Source organism: Hibiscus syriacus, unplaced genomic scaffold (assembly GCF_006381635.1).
Source record: "Hibiscus syriacus cultivar Baekdansim isolate YM2019G1 unplaced genomic scaffold, ASM638163v2 tig00110109_pilon, whole genome shotgun sequence".
Taxonomy (NCBI): Eukaryota; Viridiplantae; Streptophyta; class Magnoliopsida; order Malvales; family Malvaceae; genus Hibiscus; species Hibiscus syriacus.
The window spans coordinates 1,109,051-1,131,640 of NW_024062593.1; the positions used below are offsets into that span (position 1 = coordinate 1,109,051).

At 28.5% G+C, this 22,590-nt stretch overlaps 2 protein-coding genes across 13 annotated transcripts in view; one reads left to right on the forward strand and one right to left on the reverse strand.

Moving 5' to 3' along the window:
* Window positions 1–2,208: 2,208 nt before the first annotated feature.
* Window positions 2,209–22,590, reverse strand: part of LOC120214976 (receptor-like protein 15) — a 42,637-nt gene continuing 22,255 nt past the window's right edge. For 6 of the 11 annotated variants that reach the window (XM_039212769.1, XM_039212775.1, XM_039212774.1 and 3 more), the window contains 6 exons: window positions 7,745–7,888; window positions 7,540–7,590; window positions 7,288–7,395; window positions 6,998–7,210; window positions 6,715–6,858; window positions 3,352–5,612 (listed from right to left, as the gene is read on the reverse strand). In XM_039212769.1, coding sequence (XP_039068700.1) covers window positions 3,406–5,612; window positions 6,715–6,858; window positions 6,998–7,210; window positions 7,288–7,395; window positions 7,540–7,590; window positions 7,745–7,888 — 2,867 coding nt within the window. In that variant the 3' untranslated portion in view covers window positions 3,352–3,405. Of the gene's footprint in view, window positions 2,514–2,770; window positions 2,796–3,141; window positions 3,291–3,351; window positions 5,613–6,714; window positions 6,859–6,997; window positions 7,211–7,287; window positions 7,396–7,539; window positions 7,591–7,744; window positions 7,889–22,590 lie in introns of those variants that run through there. The other 5 variants (XM_039212771.1, XM_039212772.1, XM_039212770.1 and 2 more) reach the window with 5 other exon arrangements.
* LOC120214980 (AP-1 complex subunit sigma-2) overlaps window positions 22,358–22,590 on the forward strand; it is a 37,521-nt gene continuing 37,288 nt past the window's right edge. For both annotated transcript variants that reach the window (XM_039212786.1, XM_039212785.1), the window contains exon 1: window positions 22,358–22,508. In XM_039212786.1, the coding sequence (XP_039068717.1) occupies window positions 22,506–22,508 (3 nt within the window). In that variant the 5' untranslated portion in view covers window positions 22,358–22,505. The remainder of the gene's footprint in view (window positions 22,509–22,590) is intronic.

A 22,590-nucleotide genomic window follows, 5' to 3' on the forward strand; every position in this document is an offset into this window, starting at 1 on the left:
GATTTAGGGATTTAGTTTATGATTTCAGTGTTATATACCCAAAATTTCAGTGTTGTGATTTACAGATTCTCGTTGCGATTTACGGATTATCGTTGCGATTTACAGATTCTCGTTGCGATTTACGGATTATCGTTGCGATTTACGGATACGCGTTGCGATTTACGGATTATCGTTGCGATTTACGGATACGCGTTGCGATTTACGGATACGCATTGCGATTTACGGATACGCGTTGCGATTTACGGATACACGTTGCGATTTACGGATACGCGTTGCGATTTTATGTATTATCGTTGCGATTTACGGATACGCGTTGCGATATACGGATACGCATTGCGATTTACCCATACGCGTTGCGATTTTACGGATACACGTTGCGATTTACGGATACGCGTTGCGATTTATGTGTTCGCGTTGCGATTTTCATATTCGCGTTGCGATTATTGAAAATCGCAATGCGAATTTGTACTATCGCATCGCGATTTTCAAGAATCGCGTTGCGATTTTGGAAACTGATTTGCGATTCTGGGGATCGCGTTGCGATTTTTATTTCGCGTTGCGATTTTGTTGGTCATTTTGGCAAATCCAAAAAAAGTTGGTTAAAATCGTATATTATAACTTTTTTTTGGTCACTGAGGCGATTTTCTCTTATATATATTGTCCAATAGATACCTCTTTTGTCGAATGAAAATACGTTTTATATTTGTGTCGAGTATGATCGAATATAAATTTTTACATTAAAATTTGGATCAATTTTAAGATCAAATAAAACTTGTCTAAACTCAAAAATAAATAAATGAAAGAGCATATTTCTTGTGTTAGGTCAGGTTGGATTGAAAACTCAACCTGATTTAACTTGATTAGTTATCATCTCTGCATATATTTATGAGCTTTGTCTCTTGAGATATGATGATGTTAGGTTTTGTTTAAATTATATAGTATATTTTTAAAATAAATATTTAAAATATATTATAAATATTTATTTTTTTTAAAAAAAGTAAATATTATTTATGAGCCTTTGTCTCTTGAGATATGATGATGTTAGGTTTTGTTTAAATTATATAGTATATTTTTAAAAATAAATATTTAAAATATATTATAAATATATAATTTTTTAAAAGTAATATTTAGAATTATCATTTTTTAAGAAGAATATAGATGGTGTAATTAGGGAGAGTTTAAGGAACAACTTAGTTTAAGGCTAAAAAACTGCAGAAATAGACATAAATGAATATGTGATAAAAAATATTTTATGTTGAACGTAACTTAAATTTTTTTATTTTTCTAACACTTTTGGTTGAATCTAAAATGTCAACTTCTTTATAACATTTTTTATTGACAATAAAAAATATTATATTTTTCATAATATTTTAAATTCAAACAAAAATATTAAAAAAGTATAATATTTTAAATAATATAATTTAAAATATTATATTTTTATCATATTTTTAATTACGTTCCTCTTATCGTCTCTTAATCTTAAATTAGATTTTCGTATCATAGAACTTTCCGTATAATTGCAGTGAAATCCTTAAGATCTGTCAAAAAACCAAGATTCGGCCACCGCCCATTCAATTTGATAGCCTTCCAAAGCCCGATCTCATTGATTCACGAATCTAGGTATCCGCACGAATAATCGAAAAATATATACTCTTCCCGCAGTACCTTTGCTGGCTCTGCGTAACAACACGTGACGTGGAACATAATGTCCAAGTGTCGGTTGTCCTAAGGGTGTAGTTATATTTATAGAATATGTAGAGAGTAGCATATTCAAGAATATTTTTAAAGTAAATGCATATATTAATAACATAAATATTTCATATGACATAGATATAAATAAAATTTTAGGATGAACATCTTCAGTAAAATAAACTATTAATATAACAGAATTTAAATTTTAAGATGATCATGTGTCTACACTGAACAAAGCCTACACCCATTATTATATATAGACGTTATCAATAATTAAAAAATAATCTAAATAGATAGTACATTATAACCTCTACAAATCATTTTTTTGGTCCGATAACCACATAGATTCCGTCTATATTAAGAGTTGATGAGTAAAATTATCTATCCATTATATTAAAATATATTTATTGTTTAACAGATATTAAATTTATTATCACTCAATTTAATAGACATTAATAAAACAATTAATTATTTATAATGACATGTGATATCACTATGCAATGTGACATGTCTAAATTTGGATCAAAGAGGCTGCATGTCATTTCACATATTTGACAATATTAGAGGCCATGTACCATTTTAGAAACATAAGTACGCATAGGGAAGATTTACAATAATCTAGGGACCATTCATTCCATTATCCCTAAATCTCATTTATTTTTAGAAGTTATGCTCGAATCCGAGAAGAAGGTATCATGTTTCGGTTATCGCTTTGGCTGGAAGCGTGGGTTCTTCCCGAATAAAATAAAAGCGCAGACTCAGAGGATGTGGGGTCGGCGCCGGCCCTTCACTCTCGCCGAATTCACAGTTTCATAACAGCCCTTCTCATTAAACAAATGAAAAGTCAAAACCTTTGCTCAAACCAGAGTATCCGGGGAACACTTGCATGTTATGTTTATTCACCCCTTTGAACTCCACTCCCTATATAAAGGTTTCTCTACTGAATTTGTTTCTTTGAGACGGAGCTTTTAACAAACAAGAAAAAGAAGAAGAAGATGATTTCTCTACTGTGTTCTAACTCGGGTTCATGCATGGCGGCCCTGATTTTCTACACTTGTGTATGGATCCCATATCTTCAGTTCAAGAGCCTTGTTTCGACCTCGCTGGTTATATCGTCAATATTATGGTATCATTTGATTCTAATTTAAACAGTTTTCTATAAGTATGTACAACACATATATATTTCATCGTATGTAACATCACAAGATGCATATATTGACGAGCATGGTTCTAACTTCTATCATATAAAATAATAACTGTTGGTAAGATCACAAGATGCATTACTGCAAGATGAAAATATTAGTAACGAGTAGAAAAATCAGTAAATGAAATGTAAAAAAAATAAAATAGAATAAATTTAATTTGTCATAATAAAAGTTATTTTATTCTCATAAAAAATAATTCCATCATACTCAATTTAATCATAAAATTGATATCATCCTCAAAATTAATATTATAAAATCATAGTCATCCTAAAATATAATATAATATCTTTATATTCATACATTTAGTTAATGTCTTCTTGAACTCATTAAATGATTTCAGTGGTAGAAGAGAATGTTATTCCTCCTAGAGATCCTGAATTCAAACAGTTGTGTCTGCAGATGTGTACAATATCAATAGTTAAAAAAGATTTTTAAACAAATACTACCTTGATTAATTGGAGGATAATAAACAACTATATCAGGAAATAGAGTAGAGAAATCTTACATATTAATTTCCACTGAGAAATCTTTTAGGCAGAATATGATCTTCCAAGAAATAGTAGCAACATTTGCTGATTTCTCCTATATGATAGAACCATGCTCTTCTCCAGTAAGGATTAATGTAAAGCACACTCGCAATACTCAGTATCACCACAACATAAGATGCAACGAAAGACGCATAGAAGGCCGTCATATCGATCAAGTCGTTGTCGGTTGACCCCTTCGGCAATGACGATGGTGGTGGTTCGGATGGTGAGCAGTTCTTCGGCAATGGTTTACCGCAGAGAAGAGGATTTCCAACGTAGCTGCTTTCCTCAAATGTTGAAAATTGTGCGGTCATTACCGGTGTACTTCCGGACAAATTATTGTAAGCTACACTGAAATAAGACAAGCTATATAACTCCACAAGTTGTGGAGGGATTGTACCACTCAAGTTGTTGTGGGAAAGATCCAAACTCTCGATTTTCTTCAAATCGGAAAATGTCGGTGGGATTGATCCTATCAAACGGTTGTGAGACAGATTCAATGCATAGATATTCTGAAAGTTCTTCACTTGGTGGGGAATCTCACCTGTCAACTTGTTGCAAGAGAGATCGATGCCAGACAGGTATGCAAGGAGTCTTCCCTTGTAAAAGTATGAGTTGTTTTTCGATGTGAACTGTATCGGATCATCAGTGGAGAATGAAGTCTGATTATACGCAACAGCAGCGACATAACGAACATATTCTTGAGATACTTCAACAAATGCTGTAATCATCAAGCAAGATGGAACAGTACCTGAAAGATTATTATTGGAAAGATCAATCAAGCTTAATTGATCCAAATTGCATAACCGAAGTGGAATCTTTCCTTCAAAATGGTTGTTGTTTAGAAGAAGATAGCTCAGCTGAGAAAGGTTGCCAATCCAATTCGGAATTTTTCCAGTCAAGTGGTTGTTACTGAGATCTAATGTCACCAAGATGCTGCTGTTGCGGAAAGCATTTGTGATTGGCCCTTGTAGCTTGTTTCTTGATAAATGAACTTGATTGATCCATAATGGACTAAAGCATGATGGAACATGCCCAGAAATATTGTTCATCGAAAGGTCTAAAAGTTTAAGATGAAGATTAAGATTGCAAAACTCCACCGGGAATGGACCTTCAAGATGATTTTGCGCCATCGCAATATGTTCCAATCTTGACATATTCCCCATCCACCTTGGTATCTCACCAGAAATCTCATTATTGCTTAAATCCAAGGTTGTCAACTGTGACATATTCTCCATCCAATTTGGAATCTCCCCAGAAATATGGTTATTGCTTAAATCCAATACAGACAACGAAGAGCAATCAGACAAAGAATCTGGGATTTTTCCTGAGAAATGATTCCCATCCAAACGCAGCTGAAACAATTCTGTGAGGTTGAACTTTGAAGAGAACATCTGCCCTTGCAATCTGTTGTTTGACAGTGCAAGGTAATTTAATGAAGAGCATCCCAGGGTCAAACCCTCTGGCAGTCCACCGGACAATTGATTGTCTGACAAGTCCAAGACTTCCAGGTAATTCATATCACCAATCGAAGCAGGAATGGTACCGTGAAAATGGTTTTTTGACATGTTCAAAAACCTCAGTGATGGTAGTTTTTCCCCTATTTCAATTGGAACTTCGCCATAGAAGAAATTTTTTGAGACATCCAACCGTCGTAATTCTGTTTGTGGAAAGAAAGATAACTTAAAAGGTCCGATGAGAGAGTTGTTGGCAAGTGATAAACTTGCTAAATTTGTGTTGTTTTGCAACAACCAATTTGGAAATTTCCCTTTTAAGTTGACATTAGAGAGATCAACATACTGCAAGTCATGCTGGTGGTAGAGGAATGCAGGAAATTGTCCAACATCTCCACAACAAGATAAGCTGATCTGATTCAATTGGAATCTTGGGACCAAGGATTGCATCTCGCTTTCAACATACATGAGATTGTTGTCCGCATCAAAAAACTTGAGCTTTGAAAGGTTGAAGAAAGGTTCCAACGAGATTGGGACTCGAAAGTAATTATCATAAAGCCTCAACATTACAAGGGATGTTAAACTCTTAAGGGCAGATACTTTTCCATATAACTGATTTGAAGACAGATCCAAACTTTCGAGAGATGTGAAGTTGGAAATACACTCGGGCAAATTACCCGTTAAATTATTGTAGGCTATATCCAATTCTCGAACATTCATCAAATCACAAAAACCTGTACATGAAATATAATATCAAAATTAAATAAATAAATTACTTAACATTTTTTTCTAGGGTTAATTATATAAGATGCAACTGATCTTTAAGTGGTGTATCATTTATACTATTAAACTTCGGTTTTAACTTCAATTATGCCACTGCATGTGTCATTAAATTTTAAGAAACGATGATGTGGACATATGTTTATGCTGCTGTGATGACGTAAACAAAATGACATCGTTTGGGCGACGATTATTGATGCCTAAAACACATCGTTTTAGACACTAAACTTTAAGGGTGTATCGATTTTGTCACAAAACTTTTAAATAGTTAACTTTTTACCACTACACTTTTTCTGTTACCATCGACAATCAATCATCATTCATCATCAATCATCTTTTACGGCAAGATCGGTACCAAAATGTTTGCATTTCACTCCTCTTTCTTCTCATAGGATTGTTTTTTCAAGAAACTCACTCAAAATCGATGAAAATTCATTTAAAAGTTCAACGTGCTAATACATGATCTCTTCTGATGACTGTCCAATAAGGATAGTTTTGAAGTATTGTTCATCTTCTCGAAATAATACTTCTCACCATTTGGATTTTCAAACAAACATCTCAAATCACTCAAATCTAATAAATTCCCCCAAATTCATAAAAATAGTAATTTTTTTTATTTAATTTCATCGATTTTGAGTGAGTCCTGTGGAAAACTAATTCTAGAAGAAGAAAGAGGAATAAAATACGAACACTTTGGTACAGATCTTGCCATGAAAGATGACAGATGACGGGTAGTGATTGCTTGTCGGCCACATCTAGGAATGTACAATGACAAAAAGTGAAATGTTTAAAAGTTTAGTGACAAAATCAATATACCCTAAAGCTCAGTGCCTAAAACAAAACAACATCGTTTGAGCCATCAATAGCCGCATCAAAACGATTTCGTTTTGTCCATGTCATCACATTGTTTGAATTTTAACGGCCCAATGATATAATTGAAATCAAAACCAATGTCCAATACTATAAATTGAATCAATTAAAAGTTAAGTGATATTTAGTATAATTTATCCTTTTTCTATTTGGAAGCAAATTTTGGATATGAAAAGACAATTTTACCTTGGACATGTAAGGTGCCATTGAGTCCACAATCATCTATCCTTAGAAACTTGAGAGAAGGCATTGCACCAATTTTTTCAAGAAAGTTATTTGCAAGAGGAGTATATGATATGTCCAAAGACTCCAAATTCTTCAATTGAAATGCTGAAATATATCAAATGGATGATATGTTACTGAAAATTTTAGGAAATAAAATTATTTTTACGAGAAAAAAATGGAAGTAAAAGTACATTTATTTCTACTCTTTTTTTTTTCTTTATATATATTTAAAGGTTCAAATTACCTTGTAGAGTGAAGTTTTGGCTGATCTCACACGAGGACAACTCCAAATACTTTAAAGAAGAAAGTTGTAGAGTGAAGTTTTGGCTGATCTCACATGAGGACAACTCCAAATGCTTCAAAGAAGAAAGTTGTAGAGTGAAGTTTTGGCTGATCTCACACCCGAACAACCCCAAATGCTTCAAAGAAGAAAATTCTCTTGGACTTCCAACAGAACCTTTCAAGACCAACTCTTCTAAGTTTGTAAAATTATATATATAATGAATTAAAGCAATGTTGAATATCATAACTTACTGTTTGGAAAATCGGATGTCACCATCGTATCATTAAAACTAAAACCTCCCAAAGAAAGAGTCTTTAACGATGGAAATGAGCCGAATGATTGTAGCAGAAGGCTACAACCTACACGAAATGGTACATTTTTTAATTACTTTATTTCTTTAGAAAATTCCAATTACATTTTTTAAAAACAACATTTCAAATTATTAAACTAACAAATTTAAATTTATGTTGATTTATAAACCTATAATTTTTTATTAGCAGTACCTGAATAGCAGAGGATATCCACCTCCTCCAAGCTTCTCAAGCCAACTAATTCTGACAAGATTAAGAAATCGTGATATAATTCAGTTGGTTTAATTTTACCTTTAATCCTTGTATTCTTCGAACTTTTGAAATTTAATCCATTTACTTATAAAATTTTAGAAATATGAAATGAGGGTGTAATTGAAAGAAAGAGAGACAATCTTACCTTTAATATCTATTGATCCTTTTAATTCAGAACCTCCAAGAGACAAAGACCTCAGATTCGGAAACCTACCAAGAGATGACAATATGCTATTGTTGAAGCGATTCCCCCGCAAATAAAGCACTTCCAAATTCATCAGCCTTGATTCTGTCGTATTATTAATTTGATTTCTTTTATTAAACCAATTTAAACTTTGATTAGAATAATTAAATAATATTATATATTTGACGTATTACATAAGTTTTAAATATTATATAATTAAATAAAATAGAAAACAATTTATAGAGCTAAGTGAAGTACCTTGGAACGAAGATCCCAAGCTCTCAATCCCATTGTAGCCTAAATACAATTCCTTTAAATTTTTCAAAGTACTGAATTCTGTTGAAATCCATGAATTCAACCTCAATCCAATTATTTTAAATCAAGCACCATAATAATAAAAAAATTCCCCAAATCAAGCATGGGATTGTAAAATAAAACTTACCCAGTAAATCAACAGTTCCTTCTAATCCACAATACTGTAGATTCAATGATTTTAAAGAAGTAAAACCATGTAATTGTGATAGGATGTTGTTACTTAAGCTGTTACGAGATAAAATCAAAGTCTCCAAATTATTCAATCTTGATAGCATCTTAATACCTGCACCCAAATATGAAGGACCGCCAAAAAAGAATTGAGAAGCATTGGTATAATAAGTGACAAAATTTGTCCTTAGAGTTTGGTAAAATAATTAATTTGACCCCTATTTTTCTTAAAATATTTTTATTTTTCAATGTTTTATTATTGATCAAAATGTTTTTTTTTATGAAATTGTTAGTTGACTAATGGTTAACGCTTGTGGTTGATTTGACAGTGACACATGTCAAGTGTTTTTAAGTGAGTGTAAAAATATCATGTAAGCAATTAAACATGCCAACAACAAACATTGACCTACAGTTACTATTTTCATCAGAAAGAAGGGACCAACTTGACCAAAATCAAAACATTAAGAATTAAAGTGATTTAAAACAAATATATGAATCAAAGTCATTATCCAGACAAACGTTAAGGGTAAATTCTGACATTATAACAATTAAATATGACTTTACCATTAGTATGATTCGATCCTGTCAATGGGAAGTTGTATGATAAATCCAAAAACTTGAGGGATGAAAGTTCACTTAAGGACATGAAAATGCTATCATTGAAATAATTTTCACTTAAATAAAGTATCTCCAATTTCTTTAATTTCGAAGACAGCCTTTCGAAACCTAAAAAGAATAAAAAAAAAGAGAGAGATTAAATTAATAAAAATAAGTAATTGAAGTGATAATGAAATCGAAAAGAAATGAACCTTGGTCGGCAACACAACCAGCAATGTAATTTGATCCCAAGGAGAGATTCTTTAATTCCTGAAAAGGAAGAAATAACGAAGCATTCAAATACCAAGGAACTCTACCATACGAATCATACTCCAGTGCTGCATCAAGAAATAGTTTGATAACTCGTCCGGTGGTGGGGTTGCACTCAACCCTCGCCCATTCACAGCAGTTTAATGAAGTTTCTTTTTCCTCTACCGGCCAGTAATAGCCAAACCCTGTGTCTGTAACATCAATGAGAGGAAAGAAAGGTTTGAGTCGGGAGAGAGCGACTCGTTCTTCCTCCAAGCAACACTCACACCACCCCAACATTAAAAACGCCAACAGAGCCATAGCCCACCATCTCCACTCCATCTGCTCACTCATCACCTATGTCTTATGCTTTTGTGGCCGATACTGTTAACCCATTATATACTACAACGAAAGGGACCACCCCTCATGTTTCCCAGAAATTCATTCATCATTGAGGCTCCACTCATACTTACATAAATTGGATATTTTTTTAAAAAAATTACAATATAATTGATTTGATAAAGAAAGAAAAAAACACTAAAAGAAAAGTGAAGTTAAAGAGTGGAGTATAGACTTATAGGCACATCTAATTTGTAAAGAAATATTTTTCTTCGGTTAACTTTTGATTGAAAGCAAAAAAGTTTTGTTGGAATAGATTTATTATTACCTCTTATAAATGAATTTAGGGTTACAAATATTCTTGTATTTTATTATTTTTAACATTTAATAAATATTTTATTTACACCAGAATTTTTTAGAAAAAAATACATGAACTTATATATTTCTATTATATACTTTAATTATTGTTATTTTTCAAATATTCGTAAGTAAACCGTGAGCATAGAATCGACTGTGTTCACACTATAGTTGGAAAATTTCCAGTCCATAGAAAGAAACGTGTCCTACCTTGTTGGAAATTTTGATATTAAGTCTTTGTCTCTCACATTGACGAAAAGCAAGAGGACCCAATAATTTTCTATTGGAAAAAAAAGGGAATTAGGTTTAAGTTCCACCAAGTTTCCAGATATTAATGACGAGCTTGACATGTGATAAGACCAACTAATAATATATTTTATAATTATAAATATATTTTTTATAATGTAAAAAAAAGACTCTCTATGTTCTATAAAAAATTGTCTTTTATTGATTTTTTAAAAATAAAAAAATTTAAACTTTAATCATGATTTTTTAAATAATTAAATTTTATAAAATATATATTTACAAACTACTTGATTGAAGGTTTCTAAAATATATTTTTACATATTTTTATCAATTATAAATTTTGAATCATAATTAGTCAAAGTTTAAAAAAATTAACCCAAAAAATCAATAATGGACATTTTATGAGAAAGAGGGAATATTATTATTCTATAATATTTGGATCATTATATCAAAAGATAATAATGCTATTCACCGCTACAATCCAATGTATATATGATTTTTTTAAATAAATTCAGAGTCAATATAAGGTAGTAAATATTTAAATACTTTTAATCTTTTGATAATAAACACTCATATTCTTATACATGGGATACTTGAATTTAAAATTTCAAAACATTTATTAAAATCCTTCCACTATTAAAATTTCTTGGTCGGTGTACATATGAATCATTTATGGATAAAATATTTATAAATTATACTTGCTTATTTGAATTACAAAATTTACATAATTTAAAAATATTTTAAAAATAAAACTTAAATACAAAATATTTTAAAAAATACATGAACTTATATATTTCTATTATAAACTTTAATTATTGTTATTTTTCAAATATTCGTAAGTAGACCGTGGGCATAGAACTGAGTGTGTTTACACTATAGTTGGAAAATTTCCAGTCCATAGAAAGAAACGTGTCCTAGCTTGTTGGAAATTTTGATATCAAGTCTTTGTCTCTCACATTGACGAAAAGCAAGAGGTGATTACCCAATAATTTTCTATTGGAAAAAAATGAATTAGGCTTAAGGTCCACGAAGTTTTCGGAGGGGTTCTCAAAAGTATATGATTCATTAACGCGGTTTGTTGATCTATTTGTTTAAAATTTTAAAAATCGGATAATTAAAAATAATTATTCGACCAGGTTAGATACTCGACCTGTGATTTTTCTCGGGTAGGTGGGTCGGTTCCGGACCGAACTTTTTTATAATCGGGTACTCGACCCAATCTAGTAATTTTAATATATATATATATATATATATATATATATTAGTTTAAATTATATTTTTATTTTTGGTTCCTTAATATTTTTACCTTAAAACTAAATTTAAATCTCTAAATTATTTTTAGGTTTGTATTATATACTTTTAAGTTTTATTTTTTTATTTTTTTTATTAATTTGTCGAAATGAGATTCGAAAGAAAAAATCACGATCGATATTAATATTTTTAATATTTTCTTTTGGAAATAAAATTTAATATATATATATATATTCAAAAAATTATCCTTATAACTAACTTCAAATCACTAATTTCTGTGTATGGATTGTGTGTATTATGAAGTTTTAAATTTTATGTATTTTCTATGTGTTTTTTTAAACAAATATGAACAAAGTATCCGGATTTAGCAGACCGAGTCACGGGCCGAAAAATATTCTATCCGGAGAATCAGGTACCCAGTATTCCGAGTACCCGAATTTGAACACCCCTATTTTCCAGATCTATAAAAAAATAAGTTTTTTTTTTAAAATAAACTCAATTAAAATTTCATTTAAATAAAAGTTTAAAATATATATATATATATATTGAAATTTTAAAATAATTTTAATAAGTTTTTTATATAAATATTTGAATTTTCAACACAAGCATTCGTATTCAACAATTAAATTTCATATATTTGAAGTGTTGGGTCTCATTGTAAATTCCTTAAGAAATTTCGTTCGAACATGAGAATGTAATTCTTTTAATTCTATGTACCAAATTAATAATGAATATAAATGTAAAAATATCAAGATATTGATGACGGCCTTGACATGTGAAAAAAACAACTAATAATACTTTAATATATTTATAATTATATATATATTTCATGATGTAACAAAAAATAGAATAATAATATTATTCTATAATATTTGGGTCAGTATATCAAAAATAATAATGTTATTCACCGCTACACACGTTAATGTATATATGATTTTTTTAAAATAAATTTAGAGGGAATATAGATAATATATATTGAAAGACTCCTAGTTATTTGATAATAAATATTTATATCTTTTTTATATGTGATGTTGAAACTTAAAAACCTCAAGGAATAATAACAAATCTCTTAATCACTAAGATTGCTTAATTTATGTATATACGAATCATCAGTATTAAGGTTTTGGATAAAATATTTATAATTTATACATGCTTATCTGATTTATAAAATTTAAATAATTTACTAATATTTTAAAAATAAAACTTAATTATATAAAATATATATTTTTTTTAAAAGAAAATATCTTTCATCAAGAGAAAGACCTTCAAAAATTCCCCACAACTCTACATCCAAAGTCGAATATTTCTTAATCGTTTTGAAAAAACCTTCAATCCATCTTTTATCATGGTCTCGAATTACACCACCACAATATGCATAACCATCATTATTATTGCGAAAACTTTCATTTGGTGGACACTGCCACCTAACATTGCGATTCACAGGCGTTGTCCGAAATGTATCAGTTAAAGCACGAGTAGCATGTGCATGTGCATCTCCCGATTTAAGATGAATACTCTTGGGAAAGAACCGAGTAGCATTATATTCTTTAATTATTGTTATTTTTCAAATATTCGTAAGTAGACCGTGGGCAGAGAACCGAGTGTGTTTAAACTATTGTTGGAAAATTTTCAGTCCATAAAAAGAAACGTGTCCTACCTTGTTGGAAATTTTGATATCAAGTCTTTGTCTCACATTGACGAAAAGCAAGAGGTATTAACCCAATAATTTTCTATTGGAAAAAAAGGGAATTAGGCTTAAGTTCCACAAAGTTTTGGGAGGGGTGTTCAAAAATATTTGATTTAATTGACGAGGTTTGTTGACCTATTGATTCAAAATTTAAAAAATCATATAATTAAAAAAATTATTCGACCAGGTTAGGTACTTGACCTTTGATTTTTCTCGGGTAGGTGGGTCAGTTTCGGACCGATTTTTTTTGTAACCGGGTACCCAACCCAATCTAGTAATTTTAATATATATATATATATATATTAGTTTAAATTATATTTTTATTTTTGGTTCCTTAATATTTTACTTTAAAACTAAATTTAAATCTCTAAATTCTTTTTAGGTTTGTATTATGTACTTTTAAGTTTTATTTTTTTAATTTTTTTATTAATTTGTCGAAATGAGATTCAAAATAAAAAAATCACGATCGATATTAATATTTTTGATATTTTCTTTTGGATAGAAATATAGAACGGAGTATAGACTTATAGGCACGTCTAATTTGTACAGAAATATTTTTCTTCGGTTAACTTCTAATTAAAAGTAAAAAGTTGTTGGAATAGATTTATTATTACTCTTATAAATGAATTTAGGGTTATAAATACTCTTGTATTTTTTTAACATTTAATAAATATTTTATTTACACGTGATTTTTTTAAAAAAATACATGAACTTATATATTTCTATTATATACTTTAATTATGGTTATTTTTCAAATATTCGTAAGTAGACCGTGAGCAGAGAACTGAGCGTATTTACAGTATTATTGGAAAATTTTAGATCCATAGAAAGAAACGTTGACGAAAAAAAAGGTAAATAACCCAAGAATTTTCTATTGGAAAAAAAGGAATTAGGCTTACCACCCCAAGCAACACTCTTAGCCCACCATCTCCGCTCCATCTGCTTACTCATCACCTGTCTTATGCTTTTGTGGCCAATATTGTTAACCCATTCTATACTAAAACGAAAGGACCATCCCTCATGTTTCCCAGAAATTCCAGCTAAAACAAAGACATTACGGTCAATGGTGGATCCTGAAAAATGTGCAAGCCAGCAGGGAGGGACCAAGCAATATTGGTCATACGATCGGCCAAACGGTTGCTCTCACGAGGTGCGTATGAGAAACTCAAATTCCAGCTGCGTCCAATAAAGCGCCAAATATGCTGTAACATCGAAGAGACAGTCATGCTTCTCCTATTACCGGTAAGTAAATCAATGGCTTGTTTACTATCCGATTCAACACAAACCGATTGCAACCCCATTTTCAATGGCTTGTTTACTGTCCGAGGTGTACCAGTTAAAGCACGAGTAGCATGTGCATGGGCAGCTCCCGATTTAAGTTGAATACTCTTGGGAAAGAACCGAGTAGCATGTCCACGAGTAGCATTATATACTTTAATTATTGTTATTTTTCAAATATTCGTAAGTAGACCGTGAGCAGAAAATCGAGTGTGTTTACACTATTGTTGGAAAATTTCAGTCCATAGAAAGAAACGTGAAAGACCATCATACCTTATTGGAAATTTAGATATCAAGTCTTTGTCTCTCACATTGACGAAAAGCAAGAGGTAATTACCCAAGAATTTTCTATTGGAAAAAATGAATTAGGCTTAATTTCCACAAAGTTTGTAGATATAGACGAGCTTGACATGTGATAAGATCAATTAATAATATATTTTATAATTATAAATAAATTTTTTATAATGTAAAAAAAATACTCGCTTTGTTCCATAAAAAATATCTCTTATTGATTTTTTAAAATTCAAATTTTTTAAACTTTATCCATGGTTTTTTAAATATTTAAATCTTATAAAATATATATTTACAAACTATTTGATTGAAGTTTTCTAAAATATAATTTTACATATTTTTATCGATAATAAATTTTGAATCATAATGAATCAAAGTTAAAAAAATTGACCCAAAAAAAATCAATAATGGACATTTTTTATGAGAAAGAGGGAATATTATTATTATATAATATTTGGATCATTATATCAAAAGATAATAACGCTATTCACAGCTACAATCTAATGTATATATGATTTTTTTTTAAACAAATTCAGCGTCAATATGAGGTAGTAAATATTTAAATACTTTTAATCTTTTGATAATAAACACTCATATTCGTATACATGTGGTACTTAAACTTAAAATTTCAAAATATTTATTAAAATCCTTCAACTATTAAAATTTCTTGGTCAGTGTACATATGAATCATTTATGGATAAAATATTTATAAATTATACTTGCTTATCTGAATTACAAAATTTACATAATTTAAAAATATTTTAAAAATAAAACTTAATTACAAAATATTTTAAAAAATACATGAACTTATATATTTCTATTATATACTTTAATTATTGTTATTTTTCAAATATTCGTAAGTAGACCGTGGGCATAGAACTGAGTGTGTTCACACTATAGTTGGAAAATTTCCAGTCCATAGAAAGAAACGTGTCCTACCTTGTTGTTACATTGACAAAAGGCAATAGGTAATTACCCAAGAATTTTCTATTGGAAAAAAAGATGAATTTGGCTTAAGGTCCACCAAGTTTTTTGGAGGGGTGCTAAAAAATATCTAATTTCATTGTCGCGGTTTGTTGATCTAATGGTTCAAAATTTAAAAAATCGGATAATTAAAAGAAATTATTCGACCAAGTTAGATACTTGACTTGTGATTTTTCTCGGGTAGGTGGGTCGGTTCCGGACCGAATTTTTTTTATAATCGAGTGCCCGACCCAATCTAGTAATTTTAATATATATATATATATATAATATATTAGTTTAAATTATATTTTTATTTTTGGTTCCTTAATATTTTTACCTTAAAACTAAATTTAAATCTCTAAATTCTTTTTAGGTTTGTATTATGTATTTTTAAGTTTTGATTTTTTAAAATTTTTATTAATTTGTTAAAATGAGATTTGAAAGAAAAAATCACGATCGATATTAATATTTTTAATATTTTATTTTGGATATAAAATTTAATATATACATATATATTTAAAAAATTATCCTTATAACTAACTTCAAATCACTAATTTTTGTGTATGGATTGTGTGTATTATGAACTTTTTTAAATTTTATGTATTTTCTATGTGATTTTTTTTAAAACAATATGAACAAAGTATCTGGATTTAACAGACCGAGTCATGGGCCAAAAAATATACTACCCGGAGAATCGGGTACCCAATATTCCAAGTACCCAAATTTGAACCCCTATTTTCCAGATCTATAAAAACAAATAAGTTTTTTTTTTAAAATAAACTCATTAAAATTTCAAATAGTGAAACTAAATTTATATTTTATTCTAATAAAAATTTAATATATATTTTTATATTGAAATTTTAAAATAATTTTAATAATTTTTATATAAATATTTCAATTTTCAACACAAGCATTCGTTTTCAACAATTAAATTTCATTTATTTGAAGTGTTGGGTCTCATTGTAAATTCCTTAAGAAATTTCGTTCGAACATGAGAATGTAATTCTTTTAATTCTATGTACCAAATTAATAATGAATATAAATGTAAAAATATCAAGATATTGATGACGAGCTTGACTTGTGATAAGATCAACTAATAATACTTTCATATATTTTATAATTATAAATATATTTTTTATAATCTAAGAAAAAATACTCGCTTTCTTTCATAAAAAATCTCTCTTATTGATTTTTTAAAAGTCAAATTTTTTTAACTTTGACTACGACTATTTTAAATATTTAAATTTTATAAAATATATATTTACAAACTAATTAATTGAAGGTTTCTAAAATATATTTTTATATATTTTTATCAATAATAAATTTTAAATCATAATTAGTCAAAGTTTAAAAAAGTTGTCCCAAAAAAAATCAATAATGGATATTTTTATGGGAAAGAAAGAGTATTATTATTCTATAATATTTGGATCATTATATCAAAAGATAATAATGCTATTCACCGCTACAATCCAATGTATATATGATTTTTTAAAATAAATTCAGAGTCAATATAAGGTAGTAAATATTTAAATATTTTTAATCTTTTGATAATAAATACTTATATTTTTGTATATGTAATACTCAAACTTAAAATCTCAAGAAAAAAAAATCATTCAACTATTAAAATTGCTTGGTCAGTGCACATATGAATCATTCATATTAAGGTTATGGATAAAATAATTCTTCGACAACAATATCTCAAAAAAAATTCCAATGCATTATTTGAGTATTTTTGCCGTGAATATAAGATAATATATATTTAAAGACTCCTAATTATTTGACAATAAATATTTATATGTTTTTTACATGTGATACTGAAACTCAAAACCTCAAGGGATAATAACAAATCTCTTAATCACTAATATTGCTTAATTTATGTATATGCGAATCATCCATATTAAGGTTTTGGATAAAATATTTAGAATTTATACATGCTTATCTGAATTATAAAATTTAAATAATTTACTAATATTTTAAAAATAAAACTTAATTATATAAAATATATATATTTTTTAAAACAAAATATCTTTCATCAAGAGAAAGACCTTCAAAAATTCCCCACAATTCTGAATCCAAAGTCGAACATTTCTTAACCGTTTTGGAAAAACCTTCAATCCATCTTCTATCATGGTTTCGAGTTAGACCACCACAATTTGCATAACCATCATTATTATTGCGAAAGCTTTCATTTGGTGGACACTGCCACCTAACATTACGATTCACAGGCGTTGTCCGAGGTGTACCATTTAAGCACGAGTAGCATGTGGATGGCCAGCTCCCGATTTAAGTTGAATACTCTTGGGAAAGAACCGAGTAGCAGCATGTGCACGAGTAGCATTATATTCTTTAATTATTGTTATTTTTCAAATATTCTTAAGTAGATCGTGAGCAGAGAAACGAGTGTGTTTACACTATTGTTGGAAAATTTTCAGTCCATAGAAAGAAACGTGATAGAGCATCCTACCTTGTTGGAAATTTTGATGTAAAGTCTTTGTCTCTCACATTGACGAAAAGCAAGAGGTAATTACTCTTATATTAGAAAAAAGGGAATTAGGCTTAAGTTCCACGAAGTTTTCAGATATTGATGACGAGCTTGACATGTGATAAGATTAACTAATAATACTTTCATATATCCCATAGAGAAAAACGTTGACCCATTCTTAGCTCACCTATGTCGTATGCTTTTGTGGCCAATATTGTTAACCCATTCTATACTACAACGAAAGGGACCACCCCTCATGTTTCCCAGAAATTCATTCATCATTAAGGCTCCACTCATACTTACATAAATTGGATACTTTTAAAAAAAATTACAATATAATTGACTTGATAAAGAAAAAAAATAAAAGAAAAGTGAAGTTAAAGAGTGGAGTATATACTTACATGCACATCTAATTCGTAAAGAAATATTTTTCTTCGGTTAACTTTTGATTGGAAGTAAAAAAGTTTTCTTGGAATAGGGTTGTTATCTCTTATAAATGAATTTAGGGTTACAAATATTCTTGTATTTTTTATTTTTAACATTTAATAAATACTTTATTTACACGTCATTTAAAAAAAATAAATTACACGAACTTATATATTTATATTATATACTTCTTTTTTGAATGAAAGAGAGGAACAAATAACTTTAGCTAATACTAGCAAGCATCGAATCATCCCAAAATTCCTGCTAAAACAAAGACATTACGGTCAATGGTGGATCCTGAAAAATGTGCAAGCCAGCAGGGAGGGACCAAGCAATATTGGTCATAAGAACGGCCAAACGGTTGCTCTCACGAGGTGCGTATGTGAAACTCAAATTCCAGCTGCGTCCAATAAAGCGCCAAATATGTTGTAACATCGAAGAGACAGTCATGCTTCTCCTATTACCAGTAAGTAAATGAATGACTTGTTTACTATCCGATTTAACACAAACTGATTGCAACCCCATATTCAATGGCTTGTTTACTGTCCGAGGTGTACCAGTTAAAGCACTAGTAGCATGTGCATGGGCAGCTCCCGATTTAAGTTGAATACTCTTGGGAAAGAACCGAGTAGCATGTGCACGACTAGCATTATATACTTTAATTATTGTTATTTTTCAAATATTCGTAAGTAGATTGTTGGAAAATTTCAGTCCATGGAAAGAAACGTGATAGAGCATCCTACCTTGCTGGAAATTTTGATATTAAGTCTTTGTCTCTCAGGTTGACGAAAAAGCAAGAGGTAATTACCCAATAATTTTCTATTGGAAAGAAAAGGGAATTAGGCTTAAGTTCCAAGAAGTTTCCAGATATTAATGACGAGCTTGACATGTGATAAGATCAACTAATAATATATTTTATAATTATAAATATATTTTTACAATAAAAAAAATACTCGCTCTATTCCATAAAAAATGTCTCTTATTGATTTTTTAAAAGTTAAATTTTTTAAACTTTAACCATGATTTTTTAAATATTTAAATTTTATAAAATATATATTTACAAATTACTTGATTGAAGGTTTCTAAAATATAGTTTTACATATTTTTATCAATAATAAATTTTGAATCATAATTAGTCAAAGTTTAAAAAAATTAACCCAAAATATCAATAATATACATTTTTTATGATAAAGAGAAAATATTATTATTCTATAATATTTGGATCATTATATCAAAAGATAATAATGATATTCACCGCTACAATCCAATGTATATATGATTTTTTTTAAATAAATTCAGTCAATATAAGGTTGTAAATATTTAAATATTTTTAATCTTTTTGATAATAAACACTCATACTCTTATACATATGGTACTTGAACTTAAAATTTCAAAATATTTATTAAAATCCTTCAACTATTAAAATTTATTGGTCAGTGTACATATGAATCATTTATGGATAAAATATTTATAAATTATATTTGCTTATTCGAATTACAAAATTTACATAATTTAAAAATATTTTAAAAATAGAACTTAAGTATAAAATATTTAAAACAATACATGAACTTATGTATTTCTATTATATACTTTAATTATTGTTATTATTCAAATATTCGTAAGTAGACCGTGAGCAGAGAACCGAGTGCGTTTACACTATTGTTAGAAAATTTCCAGTCCATAGAAAGAAACGTGTCCTACCTTGTTGGAAATTTTGATATCAAATCTTTGTCTCTCACATGGACGAAAAGCAAGTGGTAATTACCCAATAATTTTCTATTGGAAAAAAAATGAATTAGGCTTAATGTCCACGAAGTTTTTGGAGGGTGCTAAAAGATATCTGATTTTATTGACGCGGTTTGTTGATCTATTGGTCCAAAATTTAAAAAATCAGATAATTAAAAGAAGTTATTCGACCAGATAAGATACTCGACTTGATTTTTCTCGGGTAGGTGGGTTGGTTCCGGACCGAATTTTTTTATAACTGGGTATCCGACCCAATCTAGTAATTTTAATATATATATATATATTAGTTTAAATTATATTTTTATTTTTGGTTCCTTAATATTTTTACCTTAAAATTAAATTTAAATCTCTAAATTCTTTTTAGATTTGTATTATGTACTTTAAAGTTTTAATTTTTTTAATTTTTTTATTAATTTGTCGAAATGAGATTTGAAAGAAAAAACCATGATCAATATTAATATTTTTAATATTTTATTTTGGAAATAAAATTTAATATATACATATATATATATATTCAAAAAATTATCCTTATAAGTAACTTCAAATTACTATTTTTTGTGTATGGATTGTGTGTATTATGAACATTTTAAATTTTATGTATTTTCTATGTGATTTAAAAAAAAACAAAATATGAACAAAGTATCCGGATTTAACAGACCGAGTCACGGGCCAAAAAATATACTACCCGGAGAATTGGATACCCAGTATTCTGAGTACCCGAATTTGAACCCGTATTTTTCAGATCTAGAAAAACAAATAAGTTTTTTTTAAAAATAAACTCATTAAAATTTCAAATAGTGAAATTAAATTTATATTTTATTTAAATAAACATATAATATATATATATATATATATATATATTGAAATTTTAAAATAATTTTAAAAAAAAAATTTATATAAATATTTGAATTTTCAACACAAACATTCGTATTCAACAATTAAATTTAATATATTTGAAGTGTTGGGTCTCATTGTAAATTCCTTAAGAAATATCGTTCGAACATGAGAATGTAATTCTTTTAATTCTATGTACCAAATTAATAATGAATATAAATGTAAAAATATCAAGATATTGATGACGAGCTTGACTTGTGATAAGATCAACTAATAATACTTTCATATATTTTATAATTATAAATATATTTTTTATAATCTAAGAAAAAAATACTCACTCTCTTTCATAAAAAATATCTCTTATTAATTTTTTAAAGGTCAAAATTTTTAAACATTGAGTATGATTATTTTAAATATTTAAATTTTATAAAATATATATTTGTAAACTACTTGGTTGAAGGTTTCTAAAATATATTTTTACATATTTTTATCAATAATAAATTCTGAATCATAATTAGTCAAAGCTTAAAAAATTAACCAAAAAAATCAACGATAGACATTTTTTTATGGGAAAGAAATAGTATTATTATTCTATAATATTTGGATCATTGTATCAAAAGACAATAATGCTATTCACCGCTACAATCCAATGTATATATGATTTTTTAAAAAATAAATTCAGAGTCAATATAAGGTATTAAATATTTTAATATTTTTAATATTTTGATAATAAACACTCATATTCTTGTATACGTAGTACTCGAACTTAAAATCTCAAAAAATAACAACAAATACTTCAACTATTAAAATTACTTGGTCAGTGCACATATGAATCATTCATATTAAGGTTATGGATAAAATATTTATAATTTATACTTGATTATTTGAATTATAAAATTTACATAATTTAAAAATCTTTTAAAATTAAAACTTGATTATAAAATACTTTTTTAAAAAAATTATTTAATTAACAATGATTCGAGCTTTTGTAAAAGGCTGAAAAAGCAAAGAAAATAAAAGTCTCGGACCGTGGACCGACCTAATTCGACTGTGACCGGCCCTACTTCCCAGTGCAAGACATTGGGCCACCTGTTGCTTCTCCTATTGGGCTAAATCATTATATACGCCAACTCAAAACCCAAACATGCATCATCCGCTTCCATTTTTTTTAGAAATATACATTTGAGTATTTACATTTGATTTTAAATTTAATTTATTATTTACATTTGAGTATTTACATTCGATTTAAATCAAAAAGGAAAGTTTAAAAACTGACTTGAATAAAAAGAGTTCATGTATGAAATTGAACATTAAAGTAAAGTTTGGGTACTGAAATATATATTTACCACTTTTAATGGAGTAGAAAAATTGTTCAAATATAAATATAAAATCGCGTCGCAGCAGCACCAGAAATCCGAATCGGGATACCGGTGTCTGAGCTTTCGGAGAATCCAGATTTTCATTTTTGACTTTTCTTTCGGCTATTATCAAGGATGGTACGTAACTCGCCTTTCATACTTTGATCTTGTTATTAAGATTGATCGGTGATTTTGTTATGTGATCTGTTTTCGATCTTTC